Here is a 16,270-nt window from a genome sequence, read left to right on the forward strand (position 1 = left end):
TCTTGAATACATGCATACCTTTATTTTTTATTACTTTATTAAATATTAACTCCGCCACCTGCTTCACTGTAAAGGCATCCCAGAATCTACCCAGATGTTCAGAGGAATAAGTGTACATATAACAAGAAAATAATCTCCTGATTCTGAAAAATGACATCCAGTTATTTATCATTTTTATTTGCTAAATCATATTAGATATTTAATAACAAAAAATCAATATAACATTTTATCTTTATTATTCTTTACAGAAGCTGGGATTATTATACAGATTGTTTTACATTAATTGCACACTTGTTTGCCCATCTTGGAATGTGTCATTCGTGTTCTGGTCAAGATCAAATACAGCTATAAAAAATACAACTTTCTTTTAAAAAAAATCTACATTTTCTTTTAGAATTTATATGCAAAGTAAAAACAAAAATCAAGAAATATTAATAAACATTTCTAAATTACTTGGCATTTCAATATAGGCAATGGAAAGTATTTACTAATAAAATACAGTTGCTAACATTAAGTAGATTTATTGTTCAAAAATATTTTTACCGCCCACAAAATAAATCAGTTTTAATGTTTGTTTTTTTTCTTACAAACTATTAGCTACTTTTAAGAAATCATTAATCACCTTCCTTCCCCTTTTTTTCGTTTGCTTTTTTTTTTTCCTTTTCACCATGTTAAGGATTTTTGCTGCAGTTATTAAGCTTTACCTACCTCATGTAAAACCTGAATCTTTATCAAACATAATGTGCTCATAATGCACCACTCCAGAAATAATTTTTACTTGGCTGTGTGGTGCAGGACAACGACATAGTTCTAAGGTTTCTTGTGTTTTACGAGTTGTTCCACCTCCTTCATGAAGCGCAGGCAGAGCTCATCCTGCCACGGCAGGGCCACGCACTGCACCGCCACGGGTAAACCCTCGCCCCCAGTCACAGCCTAAAACACAGAGAGATGATGCCAATGAAATGCCATACCAACTGAACACTGTGGTCTTTGCTTCTCCCTACTGGACGTAGAAGGTACTTCCACACTAAGGTGGTTTATTGTGCATTATCAGTGGAAGAGAGGAAAGGACAAAAACTAAAAAAATAAAAAAAAGGTCTTTAGTTTGATTAAAATGTATTTTTTTTTTATACACAAAGAATTAGCTGGTTAGTTTAATATTCAATAACTGTTGCAGTAGTGCTTTTGCTAAATAAAACAGAAAAAAATGTGACCGATTGTCCATAAGTGCAAAGTATCATAATTTTAGTTTTAAAGATTAAAATGCTATCGCTTGCCCCAATAAACACAGTATCACCTGTTTATGCAGCTTGTCCCAGGTGTCCTGGTAATTGCCCCTAAAATCTTTGAGGTCTTCCTCGTCCTGCGACGTCACTGTGGATACGGGGACTGCACCAGCCGGAAAATTGAGCAGATTGTACAGCATTGTTATGCTGGCGAGACCTAAAGGAAAAGGGGGAAAGAATAAGTAGAACTTGGAGAAAGATTGCTTGATATGGGATTGTTTTGGTACATATGCCACTTTTCTTCAACTCCACTGATAAATCTCTTCCAAAACACCTAACTTGAGCCTCTGCGGCACAGCAAAAAAACAAAACAAAAATAACATAGGTAAATACACTACAATATGACTCCATTTAGTTTTATTTGCTGCAAGGAGCATGAGTTAAACCTTGATAACGTCGCAGTTTTTTTAATCACATAATGTCTCATGCAGTAACATTACATACCTAAAAAAGAAATATGAAAACATATCTTAATTTTCAATAAAAAAAAGGGTAGTACATTAGTAGATTAATTCCAAACAAGTGAGGTGTGATAATTCATCAGGTGGCCAAGCTAGAAGATGTGCATAACTGTGGGGGGATGGCAGCCATAACAGAATGCAGAAATTGTGCAGTCAGAGATCTTACTGAGCTCCTGGTCATGATAATGTATGGCTAATTAGCTGGTTTAGATATGTGCAACTCTGGAAAGAACTGTGCTAGTTAGGATAATTATCATTAAAAATGTGTGAGTTTATTACACCTTGGTATTGGCAGCCTGTTGCGTGTCAGAAATGATGTTTTAATCTAATTAAGACAGTTCCTCTGTTTGGATATACAGTTATAATCTTTAATTCTGTACTTGGCAAAGATTTGGAAATGGAATGAGAGCGGTGTCCTTCAGATAAGAATGAAGTGTAATATTTTGATTAGGCTTGAGCCATGGATGTCTAATCATTTGCCAACATGTATGATGTAGAATAAGATGATATGGCAGACTGGAGATGTATAAAATGCCTTTTTAACTGTTAATGAGGGCCATTTCCTGAGAGGTGAGCCCGAAGAAGAGCAGCTGCCTTCTGTACATTCTAAGCAATTTCTCTGATCTGAGTAAGATTACAATTTCTATCAGAATCTGTTGTCATGTCTCCTGGTTATTTAATACATATAAGTTATGAAGTGTTATTTAAAGATTTTGTCCCAAGTGATCTCTTTTCAGGGAAAAGAACCGGAGAGATAGAGCATCAGGGTGCATACAGAGAGCCTATCTTTAACAAACTAATAATATTTATATATTAATAAATTTTTTTAAATAATTTTTATTTGATTTTGTAACTAACCGGTCACAGGCATGCAAAGAGTCTCAAACTTTCTGAATCGTCCTTTAAAGCTGAAGTCTGTAAGTTTTTAAAAATCACTTTTTTGTCATATTGGCTAAAACTGTCCCTATGCACAGACAGCAGTACATATGATATGTAACCTGTGAAAAAAAATGCTTCAATTGGTCCCGCATACTGCCTGTATTTCAATCTGGAAAGAATAATTCGGGACGAGTCAAAACAACCAATCACAGCCAGAGGAGCGTCTGATGGAGTGTCAATCAGAGCTCACACACGCTGAATCCCGCCCCCTCTCTCACCGCTTAACCTGCCGCAGCGCCCGGCTGCAGCAGTCAGGAGGACGCGCGTGGAAGTCATGGCGGAGCGACAGCCACCAATGAAAGAGAAACTGCCCTTACTGCCCCTGCCGACAACTTCTTACACGGCAAACTTCGGTATAACCAGCATCTTATATCTAGCTGCTTGGAGGTGAGTGTTATCGCTCTTACCGGTTCACACTCCATGCCGTGTACGCTGCTTGGACGCTTGTGGTCGCATGCGGTAGCCGTGCAGATGCTGTGAGAGGGGTGGAGCTTGGAGGTGGGGCATGAGTAAAGCAGAGAGGGTGGGGGAGTGGCGTGAAACCTGTTTTTCTTCAAATTTTCAGTCAAAGTCTGCTCTCTTCTCAATGTTACAGACTGCAGCTTTAAAAGGGCAATAAAAATTCACAACAAGGATTCTAGACAATATGACCCCTGACTGATTCCTCCCAAATACAACTTCTTAAATTTGGATAACCTTGTTATGATGCTAACATCTGCTCAATTTCTAACAGCCTTCATAATATTGCAGCTTCTGCTTTTAGGGTTGTTAAACCGAGCTAAAAAAAGCCCAACTAAAGTTAAAAAGCCAACCTCTAGAGGAGAATGCAGCATTCTAAAATGTAAGACCTGTTGGATCCATCTTCCCTGTTGTTTGCATGAGTCAGTGAAATACAAAATTAGATCATAAAATTTAAAAGTTTATCAATGTTGTTAATTTGATGATAAAACAGCTTCTATTTAAGCACGTTTTCCCTCATAAGTGATGAATGTGTTAAATGAAAGTATTGCTGGTTTATTTAGAAAGTATGTGTTCGAGAGGGTAAATGCATGTGTGCATGAGTGACTAGTTGTGTTTACTGTATAAGCAGAAGTGTTGTATAGAGATGCAGTGAACAGTTTTCCACAAAGTGTGTTATGATATATGCGGTTGTTTTTGTATTAGTATGTGTGTTCAATGGATTTTTTCTCTCCTATATTTTCATGCAAAACAGATATGATTAGTATCAGCCTGTCAAGAGAGGCTGCAGGTGGAAATTAGTATAATTTGCTATAACATGACACTGGGCATATTTTCTAATTTTAGGTCAATGTTTTGTGGTGCACTGCCCCTGCACAAATAAAAGCATAATCTTCATCAAATTAAAGCAAAGATTTGATTTCCAAATATGATTACCGCCCTAATATCACTACAAAAACACCTTCAGGGAATGCATTTTCTTTTATGAACAGTACATATTTTGATAAAAGAGCTATGCAACTCTTTGTGATGCACAAACATGTCAATAATGTATTAGTAGGCTACTTTGGCCTAGTTTAACACAGGATTCCTTTATGTTATAATAATAATTATAGTAATAACAATGATTATTAAGTATTATAATATAATAGCTGCATTAGAAACAGACCTAAGCAAGCTATGAAATGGCTGACCTCTTTTTTTTGTGACCGTTTATATTTAAAGGACAATACTTTTACATCACATATTAAGGTGACAGTGTTCCTAATAGAAATATGGTGGTTTGTTAAAAATTACAATGATCAACATTAAGCTGTAACTGAATTGAACAGCAGTAGCTAGATGACGCTTTTGGACTTGATGCAAATAATGTAAAACAAAACAACGAAAAAATGTTGATTTTCAAGTTCTTTAGAGTCACTGATGTTACTCAATACGTTGCTGGTCGGCTCGAAAAAAATGTCACTGAGGTGTGTTGACAAGGACAGCCTGAGGGTATCGTTGCCATGGTTATTTGGACACGTGATGGTTAGGGAATTTGCAAGTGCATTTAGGGGCAGGCAAATATGTCAAAGGTTCTTTCATACAAATACCAAACATTTTGAGGATGAAAGTTAGCCACTCTTCTCTACATGAGGTCCAAAATGTTTAAAAGAAGCTACTTGGTGTATCGTACATGTGAGTTGGCCGCAGTACAGAAAGTTGAAAGCTGGTCCGATCATTGGGCAGAGCAGCACGTCTATGTTGTGTTTCCTCCAGTGTGCAATCGTCTCAGAAATGTAGTCCTAAACAAAACACACAATTAGCCAAAAATTAAAACAAAATGAAAAATAAATAAAAAACTATAGGAATCATCTGCTGGGTAAAAGCAGTACCTCCACATCAGCATGCTGCTTCCAAACATCTGGGGGTGATCTACAAACACAATAAGATTAAGGAGGAGATCTAAAGAAATCTGTTCCAAGAAACATTTTAAAAGAAAATTATGAAAAATATAAGCAACCAAGCTATGGAAACATGATCACACCTGACTCCACAGAGGGCGCCCAGGACAGCAGGGATCCGAGGAGACTGAGGATAACGTGAGAAAAAAAGTAAATCTCCATCTGAATCATATTGTTATTTCTGGAACAGGGAGACAGAACTCACAAAGGGCTTCATCAGGAACATGAGGGTTCTCTTCAACCACTTGGGGATAGAGTACGTGGTAACCTGTGGCCTGAGGCAGGGATCCAAAGGCCCCCCCTTCCTGAAACATAAGCAATAAAATCCCAGTTATCTACTGGAGAGAATATAATCAGATCAAATCTGCTAAGCAACCAGCTGTGTTTCGGTGATACATTGTCAGAGTTCATGGCTGGAAATTTTGGATTTGATTTTTACAAACTGTAGAATGTTAAAATTTAACCAAACTGTTAATAAGAATCAATGATCAGGTTAATAAATAACTTTAAGGTTGGTCTTAGTAATAAACAAATGGATGAGCAATCTCTTCTGTTATTAAAACATTTCAGGGAAGACATATAGAACAACGGACTGACAGAAGTTTCTCGGAAACTTTACTCAATCAATGTTACTGGACCTGTTGTCAGATTTTTCTCTCATATTCTGGAATTCAAAACTATGCATTTAATCAATTTAAAGGCTTTAAAGGTATAGATGACGATCTATTATTTTCAGAGGGATCATCTAAATAAGTGTTCCTCCAACTTGTCAATCATTCTGGTGATACGTTTACGTAAGGCCGTTCTATGTTAGCAATCTTTTTCTGCATATGCGCACTTTCAGCCGTATATGTGTGGTGAGCTACGGTTTCAGACAGTCATTTTAGCTCACCTTTTTCACCGTGGCTCTTCGACAAGTGTCTAAGAAGTGTATGAGAAGGAGAGAAAGGCCTCAGAAGAGTGTGAAGTTAAAATTGGGTGTTCAACTCATATCTTAATTTTTAAGCAAGCAGCATATTTGCTGAAGGTCACAAGGGTGTAAGATGACTTTGCAGAAATTAGCAGAGTTTCTAAACAGGATAAACATCTGTGCAGAAGCTGGGAACGGTCAGTTTGAAATAGGTGTTGTTTAAACAGTAACAAGGAAGAGCAATTAATGGTAAAACAGTTTCTATGAAATACCTAAAGAGTTCAGTTCTGTGGAAACCATTGCATTGTACAAAAGAGTTTCTGTTAATGTTTTATAACTCTTATACGTGCGAAAGTGTTCTATATGTAGAAGGGGAATGAGTCACCCCAGTCAGAGCTCACAGAGAGATTCTGTGTAACTGTGAGCTCTGCAAGTGTCCAAATCAAAAGGAAGCTTTGTTCCTTGCAGTCTGCTGTGTCTCAGTCTCCAATTTCAAACAGACTACAAAAGGCAGATATATCCCAGAATGCTTTGTGTGGAGAGCTCTCCTCGCAAAGCACTATGGGATTTGCTGTCACAGTAGCCCACTGTCGCCATAGGCTGATGCTACCCGACAGCGGCGACTAATAACAAAGATGGTGCAGGCACAGCGCACTGAAGGAGGAGTTACGTGGCCAGCGGGACAAAAAGCAGTGATCATCGTCCACTATATAGTGCCCGCTGTATGTGGGCACAGTAACAGAGATCCCCCCGCCCTGTTTTTTATTTCATGCTTTACTGGGCCCCCGTGAAAACACGCTGGCCCCTCCTGGCCCTCTGGTACATTTGGTCTAGATCCGCCACTGTTCCTCACCTTCACTAGACGTGGATATACTTTAGTATATTCTGCTGTAAAATTAATCCTGTATTTTCGTTTTTTACTCAAGGATTCAACCTCTGCCATTTCACAGGATGCACAGCTTTGAGTGGTAACTAGGTGACTGTCAGAGAGTAACCGAGAGAAACTTATTGGACTGATCCAATCAGCTCTCTGATCAACCACTCACCTGGAAGGTTCGTTGAACAGAGCATCGCTTTGGACAGATACGCTGCACAGGTTTCACAGTAACCTCCTCCCTACACCCCGCTCTCATTTGTTGTCTGCGCAATCTCAGTAGTTCTAATCTGCACATGACGCACAAATTATTGCCTGCCCGCTCTCACTCACATTAAGAAAACACCACCTCCCATAGTCTAAAATCTGGGATAATTTATCTGACCCGCGGGCATCCGTAAACAACTATCGATATCAGGGAGACTCCCTGAACATCCGGGAGACTTGGGATGTCTGCAGTAAGCTTGTATGATCTATGAGAGCAGCACATTTTAAAGAGGGTGCGCATGAGGAGAAATGGACCTGTGCATGCCCTTGTACATGCATTTTTATATTAAAATGGAGAGAGCAGGTCTTTTAAAAAAATCCTCTACAATACCCTTAACTGAAGAAAAATAAATACATAAAAAAGCAAAGCATATACATATCTGCATGCCATCTGGATTAATTCATCTCTACTGATGCTGATTTTATTCTTTATATCACCAACATCAATCCGGAATGTATCCTGGAGATTGTCTCCTTTTTTTTGTTCATCAGGGAATTTTATTATTCATGATCCATTCTATTTCACCACGGTTTCAGTTTCCCCTAACCTATCGTTCAGGGAAGTGCTTTTTTTTGTTTTGTTATTTTGGATTAAGAACAGTTTAAAAAAATCTGCGCCCCCAATGGCGTAACTGTTGGTAAGCAGAGACTGCAGTTGCTTAGGGGCCCCATCACTGACTCCTGGTAGCCCCCCACGCAATTGTGGACTAGGACGTCTCTTTGCAGGATGCTGTACTTGGCATGGGGCCCACCCAGATAATGTTGCTTACTGGCAAGGCAACAAGGGGAAAATACCATGGAACTGATGAAAGCTATAACCGTTTGCAAGTCAGACCAAATAGTGAAATCAGAACCTCTAACACACTGCAGGCCTTAATGTCAATCCTGTGAAATCTGATTTTTTTTGTGTGTTGCCATTCCCATTTGCGACTTGTATCTGATCTCCTGTTGTAACTGCATTCACACAACATGACTGTCCCACATGCGTAGTAGAGGACGCAATAAGGTAACAAGCTAGCGCACTCTGTGTTTACAGAAGTAAACGTGTGGCAGTGCTGGAGCTTGTCTAGCGATCTACCTTAAACACTTAGTCTTTTTAAGATGGTTAAAAAAAGACCGCTCTCTGCATTATTTTCTGCCATGGTTGTTTTTCTTCCCAATAGTGACCTTTGTTGAGTATTAATGACGCTTTTAAAGGCCGTTCAGACGCAGGTCACATTTGAAACAATCAGATTCGTATCAGATTCAGGACCACATAGCCAAGTGGCCCGAGTCGCATTTGAAAAAATAGGATCTGCGTTGCTCAGACTGTCACGAAAACATCAGATACAGGTCGCATATGGGCAAATATAAAAAAAATCATATTTGGGTCACTTCAGGCTGCAGTGTGAACGTAGCCTATGTTAACGTTTTCTCCTGAACTAATCAGTTCAGAAATCACTGCAGTGATGCCAGCATGATGTGGGAAAATTAAAACATGTGCTAATTAGGTTTTAAGCTATATTAAATACATCTGATGCGATTACTGCTTACAGAAAGCTAGAATTGATGCAACCTGCTATCAAATTTCTATCAGTCTCTAATCTACACCCCAACAATAATGGATACTAATTATTTTTGTCCTCCTTTAGTTGAACTCCCGTCCACTATGCTGCATTTTTCTGGTGAAACAAAGTAGACGTTTCAAAGTGCTGATTTAAAAAAAATCTCTTCAATTGCAAGAGACTGGAGGGTGTCTGGTTTAGGAACCTTGGGATATCTTCTCTGCTTTTCGTAGATGATGTTGTCCTGTTGGCCTCATCAAACCAGGACCTTGGGTATGCACTGGGGTGGTTTGTAGCCGAGTATTTAAGTGGCTGGGATGAGGATCAGCACCTCCAAATCCAAGGCCATGGTTCTCCGCCGGAGAGAAGTGGATCCGCTCTTCAGGTCAGTGAAGAGTCTTTATCTCAAGTGGAGTTCAAGTATCACTGGGTCTTGTTCATGAGTGAGGGACGGATGGAGCATGAGATCCATAGACGGATCGGTGCAGCATCGGCAGTAATGCTGTATCGGACTGTCGTGGTGAAGAGGGAGCTGAGTCGGGGGCAAAGCTCTCGATTTACCGATCGATCTACGTTCCCACCCTCACCTATGGTCATGAGATCTGGGTAATGACCGAAAAGACAAGATTACGAATACCAGCGGCCGATATGAGTTTGCTTCACAGGGTGGCTTGGCGCATCCTTCGAGATCGGGTGAGGAGCTCAGTTACCCTGGAGGAGCTCAGAGTAGAGTTGTTGCTCCTTAATGTCAAAAGGAGCCAGCTGAGGTGGCTCAGGCATCTGTTCCGGATGCCTCCTGGTCACCTCCCACGGGTTTTTTTTTGTCATTGCAGTGCTGTTCAATTTACGAACTTGTGTAGATTTTGTTTTTTTTGAGGGATTTTTTTTTTTTATTCCTGTCGCTTACAGCACAATGATAAAAGAAAAGACAAAAAAAGAAAAACTTACAGTTTTTGTAGCATGCTGGTGGTTCCATCTGCAAACAAACCCTTTACGATGAGTTCAGTGACAACTTCCTTCACCCTCAGAGGTTCATAAGGCACAACCTGAAAGCAACGATCAGTTTAGAAACACTGCACTTTCTACATACAGTAGCTGGAGTATGCAAAAAGATGAGTGTTTTGAACTAACGGTGTGCCCGGCCTGCTCCAACAAAGCTTTGACCTCTCTGAGGCCGCGAACCATGCTCGGAGGAGGCAGTGAGTACCCATCGTTTTCAAGGTAACCAATTCTGAGAGGCTTGGAGCTTTGGTACGTCTGCAGAAAGACAGTCGCTTTTATTCGGATATTTTAAATTGGTATCAGCATTAAAGATGACATTTGGTGTGCTTTTTCAGGTTTTATGGTTTATTTAAAAATGACCCCAGAAGATGAGTCAGATTGATACTGGTAAGCTCAACCAAAACAACACTGAAAGGCAAAGATCATTCATCACCTGGAATTATTCCAGCACTTTCATCACTCCAAGGATTTATGTTTTTTCTCCTCCACAAAATGATAACAGATAAAGCTTTAAAATGTTCATTTCTATTCTTTTTCCTATTTTACAATCACTGTTAAAACAAACTTTAAACTCAGACTTACATTTTCCTTTCTGAGTTTTTCTGAGATTAAAAACCTTATTTATATTTATTAAATCCCAGAACAATTAGATTTTTCAAAATTAGGGCCCATTCTTTGGGCAAAAAAATTGTGTAACTAAAGATCAGAGTTGAAACCTTCCCTGCCTAAACGTAACGTTAAAGCTATATTATGAAGAAAAGAGGCTGCTTTTATTAATCCATAAAGAAAATATTACATTATGATGGAGTCAGACGTTTAGCTGTTTGTAGTGACCCCAATAGTAGGTATATGGCATTCCTTTTCTGTCATACTTCCTCCACCTCGATGATTCTGACTTCCTGCAGTGTTTTCTGTTTCCTTCAATCAAATTATAGGACTGATAATAAGCAGAGAAATCTAATGGATAACTCCTATTTCAAGATCTCTGCAGTTATTTAATTTAAAACTCACTTGTGTTGTTTGTGATGAATCTGCCTGCAAATTCTCACCTTTAGTAATTTTTTTTTTAGGAACTAAAATGAGTCCAATTGATCCATATAGTAAAACCATTTCAGGAAAGATGTATAAAAGAAATTGTATAACATCAGCTTATCCCGTTATACAAATATAATGATATCACAATATTCCACATGTTAAATCTAAAGCATATTTCAAAAAAAAAAAAGCTGGAAATAAAAACTGAGAAAAGATTCAAACAGAATAAATCTGAAAAGTTTTTTACTGTAAATATTATATTGAAATGTTCACACACTATGCATCAGAGGACACACCTGGTTATTAAAGGGCAAAGGTGGCACAGTGGGGTCCAAGGAAAACATGTGGTCACAGAGAAGAGCTTGCATGCAAAGAGCTAAACTGTCCACATCCCGCGCCATGGGTCCAGGTGATGGGAGCACTAAGGTAACAAGAGGCACAGCTCTGAACATAATTTCCAACGGACGACCTTAGTGTGTCAATATGCGACACTGTTGACTATTAACACTTACCGCACTTTTGACCTCGGTAAATGGATACCATGCCCTGTGAACTGATGGTGACACAGAGCAAAGGTAAAGACATTGCGTTAGAGGCAACCATAAAACCATCCGAGGCACACGCACCTGAGCCGGCCTGTGGTTGGCTTAAAGCCACAAATGCCGCAAAAAGAGGCAGGTATGCGGACGCTTCCCCCTATGTCACTGCCAATTCCGAGAATGGAGCCACCTCCTCCGATGAGAGCCCCCTCTCCTCCAGAGGAACCTCCAGAAGTCTTCAGGACATTACAGGGGTTCACGGTCTGTCCGAAGATGGGGTTACTGCAATCATAGCTGCAAAGAAAAAAGATATTTACATAAACTCTGTAAAACTCCCTGTCTGGTTCTCAAATCAGATTAAACTTCCATATTTTACGTCAGTTAGGATTAGAAAGACAGCAATTTCTGTTTAATACACCAGAATACTTAATGTAATATTTTTATTACACTCTTTGAATTGAGAAAACACAAAGGTCAGTATGCTTTAAAACAATTCTGAAAAGCACATATGATGATGATTTAGTTCAAAATGGCTAAATTAATTGAAGGAGTTTGTAATGATACTGCCACCTGTGGCCAAAGCACAGAACTGCAGCACTCTTCTGCTTGCTCTCATAGCTCACAGCCTTACTGGACATGCTTTTTCTTTTTTTCAGCTTACATGGAAAAAAGAAAAACATAAAAAATCTGCTTACATAGAATGGCTGCTCAGTGGAGAAGTGTGTAGCACTGCTGCCTTGGAGCAAGACGTTTTTGGTTTTGATTTCTGGCCCAGGGTCTTTCTGCCTGGAGCTTGTACGTTCTCCCTGAGCATGCATGGGTTCTCTCCAGCTTCCTCCCACAGTCCAAAAACATGACTGTTAGGTTAATTGGCTTCTCTAAATTCTCCTTCGGTGTGAGTGTGTGTCAGTGATAAATGGTTGTTTGTCTCGGCGTTGCCCTGGGATAGACTGGCAAAACAATCCAGGGTGGACCCTGCCTCTTGCCCACTGACAGCTGGAGATAGGCACCAGCCCCCCTCATGACCCCAGCTGGGATAAAGCATGACAGAAAATGGATGGATGGAGCTTACATGGAGTTCCCATTAGTGACCGAGTTAAGCTTGATGCAGGTTGCCTCTTCATATCCACAAAATCCATCTTGAATATAACTCTTTGAATGTTTGCTAGCTTGGAGCCATTCAACATGGCGCCACAGCCACATAACAGCGCAGGTACTTCCAGCCCGAAGTGAATTAAGGAAAATAGGCTACAGGTTTATAGATGCATCAGTGCTGAACTACTGAGGTGTTAGTCTGTTCATCAAGCTATGTTTTAGTCATAAAGGATCAAATAAAAAGACTATTTAAAAAAGATTTTTCATTAAAAATGAACAAAATAGATGTTATGATCTGTAAATAAAAACATGTAGAAATATAAAGACCAAATCTCAACACATCGACCAGAAGGAGAATCACTCTATGCTCCAGTTCATTAGAAAGCAGGTTAAGGGCAACAAAGTCAATGTTTTAGCCCAAGTTATGAACAAACTAGATGGCCTACAAATGCTGCCGTAACTGACTCAGTTACAGCAGTTTCTCTGGGAGGTAGTCGCCAAAATTCATGCAAACTAATATAAGAAGGCACACCAAACTCTGACATTAAAGCAAAGGAAAATAGTTCTGATAATCCTAACTGACCTAAAACAGGTCAGGTATAATCTGGGTTAATGTCAGAGAGTGATGAAGTGTTTAGACCAGATTGCTTGTTTGAACTAAAGAGAAAAGACACATTTTTCTTTTTTATATACTAAGCACAAACTTTGTGCCATGAAGGTGTCATGAATTCTCATTACTTTAACAGTGCCTGTGGCAGGTTGGTTTTCACAAAAGGAATGGCTCCTTGTTTCTTCAGCACTTCCACGATCACGCTGTCCTTCTGGGCTGGCTGGTCCAGGTTTACGATCAAGCCACAGGAGCAGTCATGGTTCTTTATTGTAAGGAGAAAATAGATAAAGACAGCAGAGGGCAGAGTCAGGTAACACATACAAAGCAGGAAAGTTGACCAGACGACACAGAGACTTCCACAGTGAAATTCCTTCAGCTGTTTACCTTATATGAAACGTTGTCTTTGATGCTGATGGGAACCCCGTACAGCAGACCGTCCTTGTTGGAGTCGACGCTTTTCAGCTGGTCAAAACTCTCCAGCAAAATTTCTGTGCAGCAGTTCAGCTTCTTGTGAACAGCCAGAGTCTATTTGAAAGGAAGCTGCTATGATTTCAATTCAAACTGCATTTGTGTAAAAATACATCAGATTGCATGACGGGCATGGATAAAGGGGTTAGAGGTAATGAAATAGTGCTCGTTAATGGATACTGAACTTTTTCCATGTAGGAGTATAACACGTTCTCGGGGCACAGTGAACCCTCCCGCAGCTTCTTCGTCAACTCAGACAAAGACAGTGACAAGATGGCAGCAGAGTCGAAGGATTTATGCTAAGGAGAGAAAAAGCACAAATGCTGATTGATGTTTGCTACGACATTGGCAAATGGTTGCACATTTTAACGCTATTTAAGAAAGTTTATTTTAAACCCAGGATTTAAAAGGAACAGAAATGGACAAGTTGAGGCACAGGTACAGTACAGGTTGGCACAATAAGGCACAGGTTCCTCTTTAGTCTGAGGATTTAAACTCAACAGAAAATGAAGTGATCACAAGAAAAGCCACAATTTTTAACGTCAACCCTGAGAAAGCAGACAGAATCAGCCCAATTTGTGCTCCTAATCAATGAGAAACTATGCAGAAGGTTTTTGGCATTAGAAAAATTGTTGACTACTTTTAAAAAAGCACCAAGTGGGTTTAAAATAAACTTGGAGAAGGCAGAAAAAGAATCAAAAAGCTTCTAGAAAGAAATAAAACTGTCCTTCACTGCAGACATCTTATCCTAAACAGGAAAGAAAGGCTTTATTCACCAAACAAATATCCTGTTTCATCCATTTGACGTATCTACATTAACCGTTTTGTGATGTTATTGGTTCAAAAATGTTGCAGTGTTTTGTAAAATAAACTGTCTACAAAGAACTGTTGCTTTCTGAGCAGCTTTAGGAGCATTTGATTGATTTTTTATTTTCTACAAGTCTGGCTTTAATATGGCCTACATGTGGTTAGGAAACTGAAGCAGGAAAAAAATCTAATGAGACATTTAACAATGGTGAAAGTAAGTTTTTGCATTTGATCAGGCTGGTTTAAAACTATTTCTGATCCCATAATAAGAATCAATTATAAATAAATACTGCTTTTTGTATTTTCTTAGGTTATGGTTTTCTATTTTTTGTATCTGCAGCGAGAAAGTACCTCCAAATTATTTTTTTAATTGTTAATATATGTGATCTTTAAAGAATATAACTTAAGCACTTAGATTTATTTCCACAGGAAAAAGAAAAGCCTGTTTATTATCCCTACAATGGTGGATTGCAACATCAGGGATCAAAGTTTGCAAATGTGTTTAGATAGCAGGGGTTGAATCGCCATATGGTCTGAATTAGGAGGAATGGTGCATGCATTAGAAGCAGGTGTTTATAAATGTGGATCTCACCGCCTGTTTGTATCGGAGCACCTCCTGCTCAGCCCGCTGCAGGCTCTCAGTCCTCCGGCTCCTTGCCCTCTCGGTCTTTTCATTCGCTGCCCGGTGGTCGCTGACGGTCTTGAAGACCACCAGCAGGGCTCCCACCCCGCAAGCAGCGGAGCTCAGTAGAGCCACTGTCTGTCTCTCCATCTTCACTCCCTTTACTAAATCTTGCAGAGTTTCCATCAGCTAAATGAAGCCAGAACACAATGTTCATTGAAAATGGAGTCGAAGCTATTAAAGTAAATGAGGCGGCACTAAACATTCCTACCTCTCATCTCCTTACGTCAGCTGCAGCGCGTATTGGTTCAAGATTACATGCGATGCAGCACTGCTGGACCAGCAGGGGGCGCCCCAGCGCTGCATTCACAGACAAGTGAAAGTTGGAATCATCTTCTTCTTCTTCTGTTTTGTGCACCATTTCTGACTCTGGAGAGCTAAAATATAACAAGCTGCTATTATAATAACAATAATAATAATGTGCTGATGACCTGAGTTTTTTAACTGTTTGTTGTGAAATCATTGTTCAATAAATGTTTTGTTAAAAATAAAAAATCGCCTTCTTCTTTTATGGCGGTTGGCAAGCAACTTATTGATGCACATTACCGCCATCTACTGGAATTAGTGTGGATCGGGATGCTGTAGGATCCACAAAACAAAAAATAAATGAAATAAAATTATAATAATTAAGTTAATAAATGTTATATTCTTTCTATCAATGTCGTTTTCTTAAGATAATCCATTAAATAAAAAAAACATTTAAAAGTAGAAAGTTTGTCAAAAATATCTTGTATATTTAATTGCAATTGTAATATTTGAATTCCCTTCTCTCAACAGAATATCATAGGGGCAAACGAAATAAACAAATGCTTAAAAAAATAAATGAAACCTAATTAGATATAATAAACAAAACCAGAAATACTGAAATTAAAACAAAAAATAAGTTGTCAATATTTGATATTTCACTAGACATGGAGATCAATCGTCCATATCTTACAATATTGGAATATAGTCATAGTTAAACGCTTATAATCATGCACGCCTTTCCACAGCACGGTCAGTCAGATAATTAGAGGCGATTGGTCTACAACGTTCAGCAAATGATACCTATATTTTTACCCATGGGCTTTAGCAAAATTAATTAAATTTTATATAAGATATAATTCCTTTGATATGTAATAAATGGATATCTTTTTAAAAAAAATGTAATATATGGTTTTAATAGATTATACTGATTGCCACTTTACAATGAGTTTTAAAGTGCCCCAGGCAGAATTTTGAGTAGCCTAGACAAGCCCCTTATTGGATTAAAGAGGCATGGCATAGGGTCTTTCAAACCTTTTAAAGACCTGAAGATCAAAAGGATAATTTCCCAGAATGTTATTCATTTTTGTTAAGTGAAAAAAATT

General features: G+C 38.9%; 1 protein-coding gene across 1 annotated transcript; it reads right to left on the bottom strand.

Moving 5' to 3' along the window:
- LOC119773701 (vitamin D3 hydroxylase-associated protein) lies at positions 1 to 15,215 on the bottom strand. Its single transcript, XM_038270823.1, has 16 exons — positions 15,133 to 15,215; positions 14,832 to 15,050; positions 13,618 to 13,731; positions 13,349 to 13,489; positions 13,093 to 13,226; positions 11,347 to 11,553; positions 11,233 to 11,273; positions 11,017 to 11,141; positions 9,815 to 9,940; positions 9,632 to 9,729; positions 5,294 to 5,393; positions 5,172 to 5,215; positions 5,020 to 5,059; positions 4,821 to 4,929; positions 1,298 to 1,443; positions 1 to 933 (listed from the first exon to the last, which is right to left on the bottom strand). Exons 2-16 carry the CDS (start codon positions 15,045 to 15,047, stop codon positions 811 to 813), a joined length of 1,764 nt encoding a protein of 587 aa, XP_038126751.1. The 5' UTR covers positions 15,048 to 15,050; positions 15,133 to 15,215; the 3' UTR covers positions 1 to 810.
- Positions 15,216 to 16,270: the final 1,055 nt, after the last annotated feature.

Source organism: Cyprinodon tularosa, unplaced genomic scaffold (genome assembly GCF_016077235.1).
Source record: "Cyprinodon tularosa strain WSP-4 unplaced genomic scaffold, ASM1607723v1 ctg779, whole genome shotgun sequence".
NCBI lineage: Eukaryota > Metazoa > Chordata > Actinopteri > Cyprinodontiformes > Cyprinodontidae > Cyprinodon > Cyprinodon tularosa.